This window comes from Passer domesticus, chromosome 6 (genome assembly GCF_036417665.1).
Source record: "Passer domesticus isolate bPasDom1 chromosome 6, bPasDom1.hap1, whole genome shotgun sequence".
In the NCBI taxonomy this organism is placed as follows: domain Eukaryota; kingdom Metazoa; phylum Chordata; class Aves; order Passeriformes; family Passeridae; genus Passer; species Passer domesticus.
The window spans coordinates 39,017,295-39,035,741 of NC_087479.1; the positions used below are offsets into that span (position 1 = coordinate 39,017,295).

At 44.6% G+C, this 18,447-nt stretch overlaps 1 protein-coding gene across 4 annotated transcripts; it reads left to right on the forward strand.

Annotated features, from left to right (window-relative positions):
- Positions 1 to 4,176: 4,176 nt before the first annotated feature.
- Positions 4,177 to 15,786, forward strand: F2 (coagulation factor II, thrombin). Of its 4 annotated transcripts, XM_064424769.1 has the most exons (15): positions 4,275 to 4,415; positions 6,179 to 6,272; positions 7,151 to 7,314; positions 8,203 to 8,227; positions 8,424 to 8,474; positions 8,954 to 9,059; positions 9,146 to 9,276; positions 10,879 to 11,175; positions 11,539 to 11,652; positions 11,930 to 12,053; positions 12,521 to 12,688; positions 13,019 to 13,192; positions 13,309 to 13,487; positions 14,695 to 14,765; positions 15,492 to 15,786. In XM_064424769.1, exons 1-15 carry the CDS (start codon positions 4,407 to 4,409, stop codon positions 15,633 to 15,635), a joined length of 1,851 nt encoding a protein of 616 aa, XP_064280839.1. In that variant the 5' UTR covers positions 4,275 to 4,406; the 3' UTR covers positions 15,636 to 15,786. The 4 variants fall into 4 exon arrangements, with proteins under 4 accessions (XP_064280840.1, XP_064280838.1, XP_064280839.1 ...); XM_064424768.1 differs by lacking the exon at positions 6,179 to 6,272 and having other exon boundaries at positions 4,178 to 4,415; XM_064424770.1 differs by lacking the exons at positions 6,179 to 6,272; positions 14,695 to 14,765; positions 15,492 to 15,786 and adding an exon at positions 14,306 to 14,437 and having other exon boundaries at positions 4,177 to 4,415.
- The last annotated feature ends 2,661 nt before the right edge of the window (positions 15,787 to 18,447 follow it).

Genomic DNA, 18,447 nt, shown 5'->3' on the forward strand with positions numbered 1-18,447 from the left:
ATCCCAAGGGGTGCCAGTGTGCCATATGTGGGTGTCACCGGGCCAATTCCAGCTCCTTGTGCAACCACATGTGCCTGCATGTGGGGTGGTGCACTTTCACCTGCAAGCAGTGCAGCAAGTCCTACACCCTAGCCACAAAGCTGTGGTGCCATCAGAAATCCCACCTGGCTGGTAATCCCTGCAAATGCAAGCTCTGTGGCATGGGCTACACCCTTCCCCAGAGCCTTGTGCACCATGTGCTCACCCACAAGGTGGTAAAAGGAGTCTGAGGGGCTCGCCACTAGACTGCCTCAGTTGCTGTGGGCCTACCTCAGGCAGCAGGAAAGAAGGCACAGAGGAAGGGCCAGCAGGGGGGGCTTGTGGCAGAGCTCACCCTGCTCGTGGTGGAGGTGCTGAGGCCACTGGGTGAGGCTGGGCTGCTGATCACAGCCAGCAGTCACTGCATTGCTACTTACCAGGCAGATCCCAGATCCTGGGGCACACAGGACAGAGGCCATGTGTTCATCAGCAAAGGATATAATCAACATCCTCTCTGAGCATGAGGACAAATGCATTATGACACAGGATGAGGCCTCACTGAGTGATGTGGTCATCATCCAGGAGGAGATGGGCTTCAGGAGCTGTGGCGGAAGTTGTAGAGGTCAAGACTGATACATGGCTGATCTTCTGTACTTATTAAAACAAGGTAAAAAAACGAAATAAAACTTAGCTCTCTCATCTCTGTTAGCAACAAGGCCTGTGCCTCAGCCCCAGGCAGAATTAGCAGTCTTGGAGGTAACTGCCTGTGTAAATGTGGGTCTTTGCAGTAGCTGCTCGTTGAAGTTATGAGCCTACACATGCCACGTGCTGGGCCTGGCACAGGGAAGGCATTGGCTGTTGATGGGAATAACTTCCTAGAGAAAACAGCATTAATGAGCAGTGCTTCTGTTCTGCCTGTGGTACATTGTCAGTCAGTGACAGTGCACTGCAGGGAAGGCAGGAAAACTCTCAAAGCAGTGACTTTGAACAGTGCCTTCCTTTCAAGTTTTTTAATTACTTGTTGCTATTCAAGCGCTTTCCTGGGCTTTTACTCTTGGAGCTAAGCAACGCTTCTGATCATTTGAAGCTCATGCTGGTGCCAGACATTACTGGTAAGCAGCTTTCCAAGTGTTTACAAGGTAGCTTGTAATATGAAGAGCATTTTTCACAATTAGCAGAAGCAAAGTCCTGCCTTGGAGCTAGGGCTGAGTTTCTTCTCTGCTGGCACCTGGTTTGCTTGCTGTCAGTTTCCTTTGCTTATGGTGACTGGACAGTCTGTCTGAGGACATAAAAAGGATAGTTTTGTATCTCATTGTGCAATTTTCAGTGTCCCCAACTGAAAGGCTCCTCACTTCTCCACATAAAGGTTAACTAGTTCATCCCTGATCAGATTTTCCATTTCCTCTCCACATTCATACTGCGTTCAGTAATTTTTTCCCTTGTTTCTCTTCACACATTCTTGCTTTTTCCCCTTCTCTCCTATCCCTGCACCAAAATATTAAGACAGCACTGCCACAACTACATCCCAATATCCCTTCTGCTCCATCTTCTTCAGTCCCTGTTTGCCAGCTGAGGCATGCTGCTGTAAATGAGTCCTGTTGCAGGAATGAAGTGCACAGCTATGTGAACTGGACCTCCTAGGAAGAGCTGACAATACCAGACCTAACAATTCTTTCAGACTTGCCTGCTCTGCACTCTCTTTCCACGTTTTATAGGAACACCACTTTGATTTGCTGAATCATCAGTTTTAGCTATTGCTCTCTGTCTTATGCCTCTCAAACATCTGCAATTCCTCTAATTTTTTAAATTTAGTCTTTCTTAGTAGCTTTAAATTCTCTGGGTTTCTTATGCCCACTGCACAAGACACCAGGGAATCATAGTTCCCTTTTGGGGTGCTATGAATGCAGTTATATGACACTCCTAAAAGCTGCTCTTAGTGGTTTCTATGTTAATTTTTTTTTCATTAACTTTGATGACGTGTTTGCAGACAAGGTGCTAGAGTGAGATCCATCACACTTTGATGTGATGTGAAGATGGAAGGTGAATTCAGTTGATAAACCTTTAGGTGTCCTAATTTTTAATTATTTTCTCTGTAGGGGCATGTGAGCTAAGTGTTCCCTGAGTCCTTGGAGCACAGGCGTGTGAGGGGGCTTGTATTTGAAGGTGCAGTGCTTCCTACTGTTCTCTCTTTGGTGCCTAACCAAACTCAAATATTGACACAGCTGTGGAATGTTCTCACTGGAGCTGGGCTCATGTGCCCTCTGTCACAGCAGAACTGGGAGAGAAGGGGGAGCAATGAGGGGAAGGGGCAGGGAGAACCCAGACCCCTGTTGCCTAAAAGGCTGACCTGCTTCTTTATTCCAAGGTAGCAGGAGAGAAGTAGAAGGAGCAGTTATGAATAGGAGGTCTTCACAGAAACATTGTTCACCTGACAGTTGATCTGAGTAGGTGGGAGCTGTGCTGTGCTACACGTATCACTTGGCTGCAAGATAAGCTTAGCTGGCTAATTCTGAGGAGCCCATAGGTGATTCCCTTGGGCCCCTGGTGATGATGCCACCACCATGTCTTTGTCTTAGAAACAGCATGTTCTCACATGAACAACCTTTTTCTTGACAGCAAAAGGATGCATAAAATTGTTTACTCCCAGGAAATTCCTATAAAAGCCCTAAAGACCATGGTGCTGGTGAACCTCAGCATGGATGGGATCCATACAGCATGCCGTGGCCTGACTGGATAGCTGTGCAGTGCTGTATACCTTGGTGTTTGCAGCATCTGAAGGGGTGTGGGATTATCTAATGCCATACCCTTTCCTGTATTATGTCCAGTAAATGGTATTTTAGTGACTACATTGTTGGCTCTGAGTGCCTTTTTTAGTGGGATCCATAACAAGCCCTCATGCCAGTGCATTACATTTGGTGCAGTTGTCAGGATGCTGGTGAGAAGGGAAGAAGGATAGCAAGGAAAAGGATGTGTGCCTGCCTGGTGCCATATGCTGGCATAGGGACCAGTTACACAGCATTCTGCCTTTCAGTGCCAGTGAAGGTTATGCTCCAGGACAGCAGACACATGGATTACCCATCTGGCTGGAGATCTTGTGCACCCATTGCAAGCACACAGCTCTGCTGGGTAATGAAGTCCACTGTGCTGGCAGGGCTTCACCAAAGCTTTGGGGTGCTGCTGCAACACTCCTGGGTGACAAGTGCCAAGGTCTTCTGGATGATTTGAGTTCCTTCCTGCTGGCAGGGTGACACCAGGTGTCAGGCATGCACACAAATGTTACATTTAAACTTCACACCACAGTCAGGGTGGTGTCGGGGTTCAGTCCCTAGCCAACTTGTAAACCGGCTTAAACCTGACCAAGGTGTTTGAATGAAAAGGAAGAGGCTGCAAGGGAATTCTCTGAGTCCTGAAGTCCTCCCCCACCTGGTAGCTCCCTGGCCCTCGGGGACGGGGGAAACCCCCATGTGAAGGGGTAAGGGTTTCATCTTTCTGATTGTATCCAAGGTGTTGCTTTGATTAAACTGTATAACTCACTTTAGGAACAGATTGATAAATGCCTCAACTATTGAACCAGCAAACTATCCATCACAGACCAAGGTCAAAGAAAATGGGCCAAGGCCAAACCCCCTATTATTCTGCTCCCTAGAAGTTGAAAAAGTAGTTACATAGGAAAATAAATTACCAAAGGCTTTCTTTACTTAAAAAGACTAATGAACACAGGGAAGGAAAGAGATCAAGACTCCTGTGTTACAAGCCCTAACTCTGGATGGTAAAGGTATCTTAACTCTCTTGTCCTAAGAAAGAAAATAGCATCCATCATTCATGGGTGAGTGAAGGCAGAAATAAAATGAAATTATAAAAATTTGCTTGCAGAAATGGAAGAGTTAAATGTTGGAGGGGTGGAAGTCACACCCTTGGAGAGGTGATAACTGATCCGTGCTGTGCTGCTGCAGAGGCTAACCACAGGAATGGGAGAAAGAGAGGAGCCCTAGAAGGACATGATGGAATGAGAAAGGCCACGATGTGAGGAGTCAGGATCTTTAATTACTAACATTGCTGTGAGACACCAGAAAGGGCTGCAAAGTGTCCCAGGATGTAGTGAAAATCTCCAATTACCAAGCAAAAGGTGAAGAAATAGAAGACACCTAAGTGATAGATGTAGCCTTGAGTAATCTAGAAATGAAAGGTTTCAGCAGTTACAGTTAACAGCCTAGCAGCCTGACAGGTGGGTTTGTCTTGTATCATGGGGGAAAGAAGAACAGCAGCTGGACAAGAAACAGCCAGAGATAGTGACAGAATCATCATCAGTTTCAGTAAGGGTTTTTCAAACAAATGCTTAAGCAACAAAATAAATGTAGGAACCGGAGCAGAAGTAACATTTAAGGAAGATGGCACAGGTAGGTATTACAAGATATTCATACCTGTCTGATAACCAAGCTTAACTGCTGTATTATAGAGTTGCTTAAAGTTAGCCTTATATTCTGCATGATCCCATGGAAGGTGGTAAGACCTTTCCTTTAAAGGAAAGACAAGAAGAGGGTAAAAATCTATGCATAACAACCTTGACTTAAGCTACAGTGTAAATGCTGCCTGGTTATTATAAAGAGACAGAGATGCAGAAATTAAAGTGATTGAGGAGATTGAAAGCTGCTCCTCCTCCAGTCAGGAGTGGAGGTGGCTGTGTGGGACACAGCAGCAGCTCTGACCTCACCACTCTTGTTTGTGCTTTTCCCTCTCCCTGCCTGTGCTCTCTGCCTAAACGCCGTTTCCCCTGCTAAGTAACATGGGTATTTCTAGGGTTGTGTCTAATCCCATTCCCACACTCTCCACCCAGATCATTTCCACCCAGGGAATCCCAGCCATTCCTAAAGGTGTCTCTCCAAAATCTGGAGCGAGGAGTAGAGATGTGTGTGGATGAGAACAGGAGATACTCTTATGTGAGGAAGGAAGCCTCTGCAACTGCTCTTTGTACCAGTGTCCAGAGTCATTCCTCAGCCACCCTAATGCTAATATTTGCACTCCTTCTATGGAGATAAACATTACAGATGTATCAGCTGCACAGAGGCACAGCACAAAATATGCTCCCTGCTGGCAGGAAGCACTTTTGTTCCCTGCTGGCAATTCCCAAGACTACCCCCACGTTGTCCTGTTTCTCCAGTATTGCCAATAGTCTGTTTGCTGTAGCAATCACTAGAGCCTTCTAAGCTCTGGTAGTTCACTTCTTGACTTAACAGCTGATGTCATGTCATCCAGACCATTCCTCTCTCCCTGTTCCTGGAAGCCCTTGTTTTCCTGGCTGGTTTTGGGTGTGCTAGCTCCCTGCTTGTCAGAGTTTCTGTTTCCTTTTGAATGGACTTTAGTACATTCCGCTATGGGGGGAAGAAAAGGGGGAGCCCAGCCTTCACGCTGCTTCATCCTCCTCCACTCAGCTGGGAATTATAAGGCATTGGGAAGAATGCACTGCCAACGGCACTGCTAACTAACCTAACTGCGAGGAAGATCTAAATTCCAAATGGGCTGGCAAAGGCACCCTTTCTGCTCATTGTCATGAGCAAGGGAGAAGGGGGAGCACTGAAGCTGTGTGTTGTGGTGCCAAAATATCTGAGGCTGAGCTTGCTGCTAACTGCAGGAAGGAAAGACAGCTGAGGACTAGGGAGAATCAGGGGGGCTTGCAGCTAAAGAGAGAAGGACTGGGAGTGGCTAAGGAGGTCTCAAAGTCTTCCTGTGTTTGAGGCTGCTAGAGTACAGCCTTTGAGAAGAGTCAGTGGCAGGGACCTGAACCAGCACGATGGGGAGGCAGTGATGTTGCCAGGGGCTGCACGGGAGCAAAGCCAGGGAAAAGGAGAAAGCTCTCTGGCTGGGATGGCTGTGAGCTGGCAGAGGTACCTCTCTTGGGCCCGAGTTCTCACTGTGCCCTGTAGCAACGGACAAACTTGTCTCTTTGCTACTCATGCCATCATCCTAGATATGAAATAGGAAGTTTAAAGTAAGGAAATGAAGGTGCTCTGACAGGAGGGAGAGATGCCAAGAGAGGAGGGATAAGAGTCCCACCGTCCCTGACACACCACGACCTGGAGTTCTGTTTCTTCATTCTGGTTCAATATTAACCCAGCAGGGCTGTGACTCTGCTTATTCTGCTTCCTTTGCAATTCCCCTGCAGCCAGGGCTGTACAGCATGGCGCAGACCAAAACCAGCATACTGAGGGGCCTGCTCCTCTCCAGCCTTCTGCACCTCACCTTGAGCCATGCTGGAGGTAAGACTCGAGGGCAGAAGTACCAGTAGATGACAGGAGGAAGACAGGGATAGTTCTTTCCAGGGGTAACACAGGTGGCAAGTTTTCTTCCTCAAGTCAGGACAGGCTAAAAGCTTGAAGCTGGGAGCAAAAGGGTGCTGAGAATGGAGTGAACATAGGAGGATGCAGCTACATCTGCCAGTGGATTTTATGGGTCACCTGGGAAATGGCAGGGGGACTGTGGCTTAGTCCAGGATCAAGTCTAACATAACCATGGGGCTTTTGGAGATAGTTTCTCAGCTGACCTAGGTGACTTCAATTCCCCATTGCCTTCCCAGCTGTCCCTTATCAAAACTTTAGGTCATACAAAATATTCTGCCTTCCTGCTCACTGCTCCTTTTATTAGAACTTCTAAATGTCTTTTCTTAGCGTGAGGTTAAGTTTTCTCAGACCCACTACTGTGTAGGGGAAGACCTGTCTCCAGGTCTCAAATCAGAGGCTCTGAACATGAAATGGAACCAATCTGTGCTTATCACAGTGGTCCGAGACTTGCAAGACAGAATTACAGTGGCTGGGGCCAGGGACAGCAGCAGGCTCAAAGCAAACAAGCCTCTATCTAAATGCAAATGAGCAGAGCAGCTTTGCTGAGGAAGCAGTGTTCCTGTCACTTCTGTTCCTTATAAGGGATGGGAGCTGTGACAGGATGAATTCCAGAGAGTGTGCTCTGATCATCAAGTGTAAACCTGACAGTGCTTCTCCTCTCTGTATCGTGTCCTGGGGGAGGCTGGGCTGTGGGATCACCACATCAGCTGCATGGGGTTTTTGGACACTGCAAGGGGAGACAAAGGTGCCCTCTGGCTGTGAGCAGCCCTTTGACTGGCAGTGTTCTGACCTGATAGTTTTCCTGGAAAAGGGGCAGGCATTGTCACTGCTCAAGCGCCACCGACGTGCCAATAAGGGATTTCTAGAAGAGATGCTTAAGGGAAACCTGGAGCGAGAGTGCTTGGAGGAGATATGCAGTTATGAGGAGGCTTTCGAAGCCCTGGAATCCACGGATCAGACGGTACGTACCAGGAAACACTCCCCAGCCAGCCTCTGTGGGGAGACACCAGCAGCTCGCCCACACCGCCAGGGGCCACGTTGTAATACTCAATTCTGTGAACCAGAGATGAGGCTGATGAGTGCATGCCCCATGGCAAGCTCAGGTTCTTTTCTCTCCCTCTCTATGCATGAAGTGACAAGGTGCCATTGGTCCCGAATAGCATCTTCCTCTAGCTCAGCATAGTACCACACATGCAAACTGCTATCCCAGACACACAGAAGCACTGGCAGAGTAGTCAAAACACTGACTACTCCCAGGTAGGGGTCCTCAGACTCCCTTGAGCTGAAACTTTTTTGCACACCCTGTCATTTTTTCGGGTTTCCAGACTCACTCTGCCAAATTTGTGCTGCATCCTTTTGGGATTTGCTCCTAGCCCCAAGGCTGCTGTCCCTGCAGAATTTCACACCCAAAAAAAGCAACAGATAAACAGTTAGGAGCCTAAGCCAGCAAGATACTACCTCTTTGGAGTACTTCAAAAGCAATCAGCCTCAGGCTGCATGGCAGAGATGAGCAATACGTACATGTGATCTGTGGCCTTAGAAATTCCAGGTCCAGCTGCTTGGACTTCTGCACTGTAGCCCACTGCACTACTTGCTCTGCAGGTTGATGAAGGTTGTAAACATCTTTGATCTCTTAGAAACAACAGCACTCTCTCGATTCCTGAGTCTGATGTGTGGGAATGTGGTTTTGTATCGTATTTTTTGCTTTGACTCCATAGTAATTGGTATAAACAGAGCTAGGTTAGTCTTTGCTGTTGCTGTGATCGGACGATCTCTTACTGGTTTGAATAGCGGTAGCCAAGAAAGGTTTGATGTTCTGTGTCCCTAAATTTTTTTTTTTTTTTTACAGGACATATTTTGGTCAAAATACCAAGGTAAGTTGTTTTGAGTCTTGCAAGTACTGTTATCCCTTAGGAAGCACTGTCTCATCCTGGAGAGATGGCTCCCTCTTTTAAGAGCTCGCTTTCCAGGGCTAAGTACTTGTGTTTTGTCTCTAGATGATAAACTGGTTCAAATGAAGATGTTTGGATTGCTTTCATATAATGTGTCTCTTTCTTCTTATTTTGCTAGTATGTCAGGGCCTGGGAAAGTCCAGGGCACTTCTGGATGCTTGTATAGAAGGTATGAACTTCATGCTGACCTCAATCTCCTTGATACAGTGAGTGCCAGGAACTTGCTTCCTGCAGAGATTATACAGAAAAAAATTAAACTGATGTTGGAGAAGCCATCTAATTGTAAAGAAAAATACCAGGGGAGGAACTTGAAGTTATTTCTTACTCTTTATTTCCCCAGTAATCATTTCAACAAACAATCTGGTTTGTGCACTGAAATAGCATGGGGTAAATATCCTTATCCTTGTGACACAGTCAGGTGTGAGCAGCCTCTCACAAAGGCTCTGAGCCAAAGCAAAGCACAGAGCCCTCAGGGACAGCTCCCTCTGATAAAGCAGAGAAAGCTTAGGCTGTGTGCTCTTCTCACGGGAAGAAGATACCCCTGCTATTGCAGGCTCATGCACCCAGCAAAATTTAAAGGGACATGACCTTGAAAAATGCAACATCCAGCTCCACTGACTGGCTTGCACTGTGTTGGGATTTTGACAGGTAACTGTGCTCTTGGGCTGGGCCAGAACTATCGAGGAACAATTAGCCAAACCAAGTCTGGGACTGAATGTCAAGTGTGGACAAGCAAATATCCACATATTCCTAAGTAAGTTCATCTTCTGAATACCCCTTTAAGAGTTCTCTGGGGTGTCCTTCCTTCCTTCCTAGCCTAACCAGCTTTGTCTCTTATAGATTTAATGCCACCATTTATCCCAACCTGATTGAGAACTACTGCAGGAACCCAGACAACAACTCAGAAGGCCCCTGGTGCTATACCCGAGACCCGACGGTAGAACGGGAGGCGTGTTCTATCCCCGTGTGTGGTAAGCCCCAGCACTCCACAGCCCTTCACTCACAGCAAAACACTGCACTGAGAATGACACTAAAGCAGTCAAGGAGAGGGTTAAGGAGGGGAAATGCTTACGTGAACAGAGGTCAGTGGGAGTAGAGAAGCTGCATCTTAAAGGGTAAAGGAGCTGAGGAAGAAAAGCCACCGAGTTGCCCATACATAACAAGCTGTTTTCTCTAGATTATGCTAATCTAGATCTAAATTAAAACCAGTGTCAGCAGTACCCTGGAATGTACTACAGTACTTTCTAGTAAGTCACCCCAAATTCCTGGCCCAGTTATCTCTAATTTGTGACAGCCATGAGTCATAATGTTTTTTGGTCTGAATTCCTACCTTTAGGACAAAATAACTACAATTTGTGCTTGACTGCCTGCCTTAACATTCGCTCCTGTGGAGGTGTGCAGTTTAATGCTCACAATATCAAGTAAAGAGAAGATGCCCTTCTCTCATCATTGAACTGAACATGGAAGATCATCCCCCTACACTTAAACATTCCCATTTCTCCCTAGTACACAGCCATCTCCCCTGGGGCTTGGCCTCTGTCTCAGAAGAATTGGTAAAGGAGAGAACCTTCCCACACAGCAGAAGTTTCTCTTCCAAAAACAGAGACTAGAAGCAACAACTCATAAGCAAAAGTTAGAGGTCAGCAACCATTTTGACATGGGGTATTTTGAAATTTCAAAAGCCATTATCATTGCTCTGGTCTGCAGAATCTAACAAACAGAAGAAATACTGCTGTGCTTTGAGGCATCTGTGCTACCTCTGTTCACCAGTTAATTTCCGACCTGCAATATTTTAGTTACACTTGCGTGTACATGGCTATAGCAGGATTAGAAAAGCCTTGGGTTTGTGCACAGTTCTTTTATAATCATGTTGACATGAGTCAAAAAACAGAAGCAGACCCACTGATAAAGGTGAGCACTACCTGCCCAGTGGTAGTGCACCACAGTGAATAGTCACATGGGGACTCCCCCTGTGCAAAAGGAGAAAGCTCTCTGAGGCCAAGCCAAAAGAGATTGAGCACCTACTCCTTCAGGAAATGCTGGTTAAAACTTGCAGTCATTAGGACACTTGCAAGAAAAAGTGTGAAAAGTCTTTCAGGGAAATTTTTCACTTACCATTAGATTTAGAAACATTGGCAAAAGTTAAATTTGCAAATTTAGTAGAATACCACAGTAAAAGGCTCCCCCAAATATGGCTTAGTTACACATTTTAGAATGAGGTGTTGAAGGAGCTAATACAGCAGTATGATGATGCCTGAGACACCTACCCATCCCTTGAGCTGGTTCTCAAAGATGCCCCAGAAGGAAACACAAAATTGTTCCTTGTATCTCAGTGACAAAGAGAAGTGTGATGAATAAATAGTGCCAGCCTCCCTTCACATACTGCTGAACCATCTCTGACACTGCAATATTTTAGAGAGCCACCACATGCATGGAAACACAGTGGGGGTTCCTACACATAATGGGAGAAACCATGGAACTCTAGGCTTTAGTAAAGGGGCTCTGGTGCTATTTGCTAGTAGCACTTCTGAGTGCACAGCTGTGGCTTAAATCACAGCTCTCTGTCTTTCCAGGTGAAGACAGAACAACAGTTCCATTTACTCCACGGGCCATAGAACCTGCACCAACAGAGCCTTGTGAACCAGAGAAAGGCATGCTTTACACAGGGACTCTCTCAGTCACTGTGTCTGGAGCCAAGTGTCTGCCATGGAACTCTGAGAAAGCCAAAGAGGTGCTTCATGGAAAACAAATTGACCCAGAAGTGGAGCTGCGGGAGAATTACTGTCGGAATCCAGACCGAGATGACGAGGGTGCCTGGTGTGTCACAGAGGAATCACCCTACTTTGACTACTGTGATCTGCACTACTGTGGTGAGAAGTCTGAATAGGTCTGGGTAGGCACATATTTGAGACAGTGGCAAACAACAGGAGTAGAATGAAGTGTTTGGCCTGCAAGGAATAGACAAGGATGTACATGCACCAGGCACACTGGAGTCTTGTTTGTCCACATATCACATATACTAACCTGCCTCAGGTGCATAGCACTGTTACCTCTCTCAGGTGTTCTCCCTGAAAACTCACTCTGGTGGACAAGGCACATTAAAAAGAGCACTGTTGTTTTAAAACATCATTCCTTCATCAGACCCACGGTGTGGGGAAAGGAACATTTACATTGCTGATTATTATGGCAACTACACTTAAGCCTTTTGCCTTGTTTGTCTTTCCATCTTGCAGACAGCTCGCTAGAGGACGAGAACCAAGAGTCTGAGGGAATATCAGGACGTTCTACTACTCCTAAAGAGTTCAAACCCTTCTTTGATGTAAAAACTTTTGGTTCAGGTGAAGCAGGTGAGCAAATACTCTAGGTACAGTATGTTTGGAGAAGGGCTCTAGCTTCTTCCCATTCACTGTTCCTCAGAAACATAAGCTAGCCAAAAGCTGCTAAAAGCAGGGGAAGATACTTAAACTCCTTGAACAACTCTCAGAAGTCAATATCCAGTTCCAATCATGGAGCTAGTTAAGCACTTCCTTTCTAAGATCTTTCAGCTTCTCAAGCTGACTGCAGACAAGAGTTCTCCACTGTGAATGAGGTAGAGTAGCAAAGCCAGATTGCTTGTGTTTTCAGATTGTGGTACTCGTCCTCTATTTGAGAAGAAAAAGATAACAGACAAAAGTGAGAGGGAACTGTTGGATTCCTACACAGGAAGAATTGTCGGTGGGGATGACGCAGAAGTTGGCAGCTCCCCCTGGTAAGTATTGTCTTTGCACAGTCTTTGGTAATTCTTCCTTCAGCTCAAGCAGATAGAAATAAAAGGGCTTTCCTATCTTAGGCAGCATGCATAAATTACAGATTCTAGTCAAAGCTTCTCTAAGTGGTTGACAGAGCAGTACTAAAAAGCTAGAAAGAAAGTCACCTCTTGAATCAAGTATGCAACCACCGGAGAAAGCAAGTGTTTTGGTGTGTTTCATCATCATGTCTTCCTCTTTCCAGCTTTGCTGGAACGTAAAGGATGAGAAAATTCTTCAGGTAAAAGAAATGGGGTAAATGGCCTACTGCATAGGATATACATGTCCAGGGAAAACTGCTACAGAGCTACTCACTCAGTTTTGTCTGTATAGAGCAATACTTTCCTGCTCACTGCCAGATCTGCACTTTCTGCAAGACACCAGGACCCATTTAGTTCTGCTAAGGGCTTCCTTCCTCCTCATCTCTCAGGCAGGTGATGCTCTACAAAAAGTCTCCTCAGGAGCTGCTGTGTGGTGCCAGCCTCATCAGTGACAGCTGGATCCTGACTGCTGCTCATTGTCTTTTTTATCCACCTTGGGACAAGAACTTAACTACCAATGACATATTGGTGCGGATTGGCAAGCACGTAAGAGCAAAGTAAGAGTCTGAATGAAGTGAGAAGGAACTAGACTTCCTCTTGAAGTAACGAGATACTTTGGAATTGGGCTGTCATTCAGTATCCACAGAAGTATTCTAACTAATGTTACATGCCTCTCAATAACAGGATCTAATGGGGCTGTCATTTGCTGCTCTTGCTGATCCTGATGGTTGAAGTGAAAGGGAGCAAAGAAGCCTGGGAAATCTAAAAGGGTGCTCCTATGTAAAGATAGCATTGTCTCAGAGGGTACAAAGCTGAGAGTAACATAAACTTCAGAAGACTCTCAGCTGCTACTGTACAGCAAGTTCTTTCCTTCATAACTATTTCAGATATGAAAAGAATAAAGAGAAGATTGCTCTGTTGGATAAAATCATCATCCATCCCAAGTACAACTGGAAAGAGAACATGGACCGAGACATTGCACTCATGCACTTAAAGAGACCCATGAGCTTCAGTGACTACATCCATCCTGTCTGCCTGCCTACCAAAGAGGTCGTGCAGAGGTGAGGAGAAGAAAGATAGAAAAAAACATGACTTCTCAAGGCTATTTGCAGTGAGAGTGCCAGGCAGAAGAAAGCTGTTACAATGCATTTAATTATACTTGCACTTCCTTCCACAGGCTGATGCTGGCAGGTTACAAAGGGAGGGTAACTGGCTGGGGAAACCTGAAAGAAACATGGGCCACCAGCCCCTCCAACTTGCCCACAGTTCTGCAACAAGTCAATGTGCCCATTGTGGATCAAAGTACCTGCAAGGCATCCACAAGAGTCAAAGTCACTGACAACATGTTCTGTGCAGGTAAGTAACACTGGAGTCACAGGCACAACCTGCCAAGGAAGTCAAGGGCTCTGAGCTCCTGGTGTGACTCATGCAGCAAAGTTACTTTCTGATAAATTTGCAAATACCCTCCACAAAGACTAATTGTGCCATGATAAGAAATTTCTCAGCTCTCAGAAAACAGGAAAGCTGGAGAACTTAAAGCAGGAATAAAGTTTGCAACACCAACCTGTGGCAGGCACTAGTCTAATGGTACAATGCAGCAGCAGTAGCTGTGGGAGAACTAAGCACAAATAAAATTATCTTTTCATCAGTACAGAGAGCAGTTCATTGACTTCCTAAATTAAAGGCTGCACACCTATTATCCTACCTACTAGCTTGTCTCAATCTTTTGGAGCCCATTCATACTTATAGCCACAAATTTTGAAGGCTCCTACCTTCCTAAATATCTTCTAACATCATACCCTTTTTGATTGAGAAGGGAAGTAGACACAGAATTCAAGTTACCAAGAGACTATGGATTTATGTACCAGTTGAATAGTTTATGCTATAGTCCTCATTTGTGTAGACTTTATCAGTTCCTACAAGCAAGCCTTGAGATTTTTTACTAAATTTGTGCTGCTTTTATCTAAATGCATGCGCCTGCTCGAGTTAGGATGGAAGCCAATTACACGAGTGTGCTGAAAACAGAGCTCTTATGGATTCTCTTTCTAGACAACATTCTATGAAATAGCTGAAATGCAGACACACAGAAAAAAAATGAAGACACAGGTGATAGGAAGGTGCAGAGATACTATCCAGTTCATCAGGAATTAATTAAATCCCCTTCCTCTTCATAGGGATACTTTAGGAAGACAGCTGAAGAGGAAAAGCAGAACTTACAGTGACAGGAAAGTGAAAGTTCTTTCCTTCATAACAGTGGGGAAATGGGATAACAGTGAATCTCTATAGTAAATAGATGAAAAAGGAAGATGGATTATTACAAACAAGTTTCTAAGACAAGAAAAGCACAGTAGCTCAAGCTATAGCTGTTGTATGGTGTCAGTGCAACTGACACCAACAGTAAATCTCATACATATATGAGAAACAGAAGTCCAAGTTGACAGAATCAACAAACAATCTCACTGGTCCCAAAACATTTATGCCATTCATCCCAAAACCTTAAAGAAACAATGGCCAACACCAGCCACTGCCGCTACAGTCAAGTGTTCATTTTTCTTGCCTGCAGGTTACAGTCCTGATGCGCTAAAGAGAGGAGATGCCTGTGAAGGGGACAGTGGGGGACCTTTTGTAATGAAGGTATGTTCAACAAGTTCAAGCTTATAAGACACACGAAGATAGGTTTGTTCTGTGCCGAAATTCATAGTCTAAAAAAAAGCAGCAGAGTTAAGCCACTGCTGAGTGGCTGAAGCAAACCCAGCTCATGCCCAAGGTGAGCAATGGAGATGAATCCTGCAGTCATCCAGCCCCATTTCTCTCAGCATATTGGGAGATCACCTGCAGGACGCATGAGTGATGGCCAATTCTTAACTAGAGATTTAAGAGTAGAGACAACAAACTCTGTTGGAGATGCCAGTCTGAATCACAAAGTAGCATCCATCATTAAACAGACTGGGACACATCCAAGGTTTAGATCAGGGAGGGAAACCAAACTGCTAAACTACACAGAGCACAAGTCTTATGAGGTGTGGCTGAGGGAGCTGGGCTTGTTTAGTCTGGAGAAAAGGAAGCTCAGGGGAGACCTCCTGAAAGGAGGCTGTAGCTAGGTGGCACTCGGCCTCTTCTTCCTGTCAAGCAAAGGATAAGAGAAAATGGCCTCAGGCTGAGCCAAGGGAGGTTAAAGTTGGACATCAGGAGGCATTTCTTCACTGAAGGAGTGCATTTAGTGCTGTGGTATAGATAACATGGTGGTGTTTGGTCAAAGGTTGGACTTAAATCTTGGAAGTTTTTTCTAACCTTAATGATTCTCTGATTCCATCAAGGTGTTTTGCTCTTTGTGCCAATCCCAATTTTTCTTTACTTCAGAACCCAGATGACAACCGTTGGTATCAAGTGGGAATAGTTTCATGGGGAGAAGGCTGTGACCGAGATGGCAAATACGGATTTTACACCCATGTATTCCGCCTCAAAAAGTGGATACGAAAAGTCATCGAAAATCAGGGGCGATAGATGAAGCATTTACCTTGCCTGGTCTCAGTTTTGTTACAATGTTCCACTTTAAAACATAAGCGTAGAAGATCCTGAAGTAAAACAAGTTGTATCCTTACAACTTGACAAAAGGAAAATAAAAGCTCTTGAAAATAAAAAGCTCTGAAACCCATCTTCTTCCTTTTATTCATCCTGAGTTTAGTAGCAGTTGTATCTAAGTCATGACAGTAGCCAGGAGTACCACAGCACTAGCTATACTGCTCACTACTTGTAGTACTTAAAAATTCCCCTCCCTTCCACCACCTATAATCAGCAGGTTTTGGACCCCACATAATGGCCTTGTCAGTCACAGCGAGCAAGATTATGCCCTCATGCACTATCCCCTTCCTCCCTTCAAGACAACTAATATTCTGTTCTAGTTTTTGACCCATGTATGTATCAGAGATAACCACCCTACAGCACCTGTAGCATTCTACAAAACACCAATGTCAAAAGTAAAGCAATTAGAAGCTGTTTTGATCAGACAAACCATGTTCACAGCTGTAACAGCCAGCAATAAATACCAGCACCACTGTGTGCAATTCATCCTACAAAGGAATAGTGGCTTGAATACATTAAGCAGCACTTGCAGTAAGTCCCTACACAGTAGGTGGTGCTGGGTCCTCATTGTGTACATTCCACTGCATAGCAAGATTCTGAAGGAAGCAATTAATGTGGTCATTGTCAAAGGCTGCAATGAAAACATCCTGCACTACACCTGTTTGCTTGCATTATAAAGGCTGTTTAGGGATCTCTCCAAAAACAAGCTTCAGTCTTTCATAAACTCCTCTTTAGCAGGAATTTGTGAACTGAGGACCCAGAAGTACAGCTGTAAACAAATTCTTGACCACCCAATTTGTTCAGCCCAATTTTCTACTAGACAATCGTGAGATTTTTGCCCAAATAAAGCACCAAAACCAACCTTTCAAAAAAATCTGAAGGAAAAAGCCTCAACAGCTCAAGTTTCATGACTGTTTAAAGTCATTGATAACCACATATATTGAACACTGAAAATGTTTAGCCCTTCTAATGTTTAAATGTTAAGCTTCACCCCTTCACTACTACCAAATAATCTGTGACAAAAGAGGGGAACCAGGACCATACAGCTTCTGGAGAAAGTCACTGTTCATATTGACTTGTTACAAACAATACAGAAGAATAATTTTTAAAATTCAGTTTAATGTTATTTAAATATTGTCTGGGCTAAAGATTAGGCTTTATTAATTTATGTGCACAAGTTTTAGTTCAGAACTCCCAGGATATTGAGTCCAACCAAACACTACAAAGACACAGGGCAAAAACTCATTCATAAAAACAACTATATCTTCTGCTACTCAATTATTCCTGTATTTCACTTCTGAATCAGCTTCATATTTAAAATAGTTTATGCAGGTTTGCAGGCATTGCTGTTTTAACATCCTGAGCTGGTTAACAAATAATTCTTGAGAATGTCTGCTGAATATGGTAAAGAACATATGGATTAATTTAAATGTCACTAAATTTCAGAGAGCAGCTAGTAATTGAGAGGTAGTGGCAGTAACTCTAATGTATCTCTAGCCAACACAAACTATTCACAAACTGCCCCAGTTTAAGTGCACAAAACCACAGCACTTACCAATAAGGGCCAAACCTCCACTTGTAACAGAGCTCTGTTCCACAAGTGCACACCCATTTCAGGTTATGAGAGGAGACTGACTACTAAATCGAGGCAGTGGAGCAATGAATGGCATCATATCAGTTAACACAGGATGGAGAATGCTCGTGATCACCTGCTATCAGTGTGCAAACTCACCATAAGCACCAAGCAGCATTATGTCAACTGCAACCCCAGCCTAGGGGTCCTGTGAAAGGAAAATTTCAGACATTTGCAGAAGCTCTGGCATAGATCTGTTGTACAAGTACTAATTTAAAGTCACGTTTTGACTGTAATCAGGCAAGAGTTTCAGCAATGGTTCTTATGTAGAGACTGCTGGTCCACATAGCAAACAACAAAAGCAGCAGTTACATGGAACAGATTAAAAATCTAGCAGAGATGTGTGTTATTTTAAGCCTGCCTGTCCAACCCTTCAATAACTCTGTTCTAGCTATGGAACAGATGTGCAATTTATACTTCACAACCAGTTTTCACTTGGAAGTGCAGCAGTAAGGTGAAAATACATGACCTCCCTAGAAATGAAAGGGCTAGAAAGGATATGCAGCGTGTCTGTCTTAAATCTTCATTATTTGGACCTTCTGAAAAAGGCTCTTTGCTCAAAAAAGTGACTACAACTTTTGCAGACTAGTTCTCTTAGATGTCTTAGTTACAAAATGGTAAGATCTGATGTTTAAGAGCAAAAAGAATGTAGTGAGCGAGGTTTACCTGAATGAGGAACACTGCTTAACCAGATGAGTTCAGGATAAATGAGTCCACTGACCATACACCACTGCTACTCTATTCCATATCAACAGCAGCAGGCTCCCTCAAAGAAAACTCCCTCAGATGGGACCACACAATCTGGGTAAAGGCATCACAAGGACTAGATAATTCAAAATAAACATTTCAGCAAATGAAAAAGTTTCAAGTTACAGAAACATTCCAAAAACAAAAAAGCAACTATATAAAAAAATGTACTACTGCTCATAGAGTGCCAAGTCTCAGGACTGCACCCACAGCTATTTCCACTCATCTTCCTTACAGTGTATCCAAACCCCAAGGTTCATGTCAGCTTAGTTCAGTTTCTAGATGCCCAGTCACTAACATTCAGAAATAGAGTGACCTCTAACCAGCAGTTGCTGTTGTTCCTATAGAGGCTGG

Bases quoted from the DNA above. Each gene is read 5' to 3' on its own strand.
- F2 (XM_064424768.1), top strand. From the start codon at position 4,262: ATGGGGGAAAGAAGAACAGCAGCTGGACAAGAAACAGCCAGAGATAGT. The intron at 8,228-8,423 runs GTAAGTTGTTTT...TTATTTTGCTAG, and splicing joins ATTTTGGTCAAAATACCAAG to TATGTCAGGGCCTGGGAAAG. The intron at 9,060-9,145 runs GTAAGTTCATCT...TGTCTCTTATAG, and splicing joins AAATATCCACATATTCCTAA to ATTTAATGCCACCATTTATC.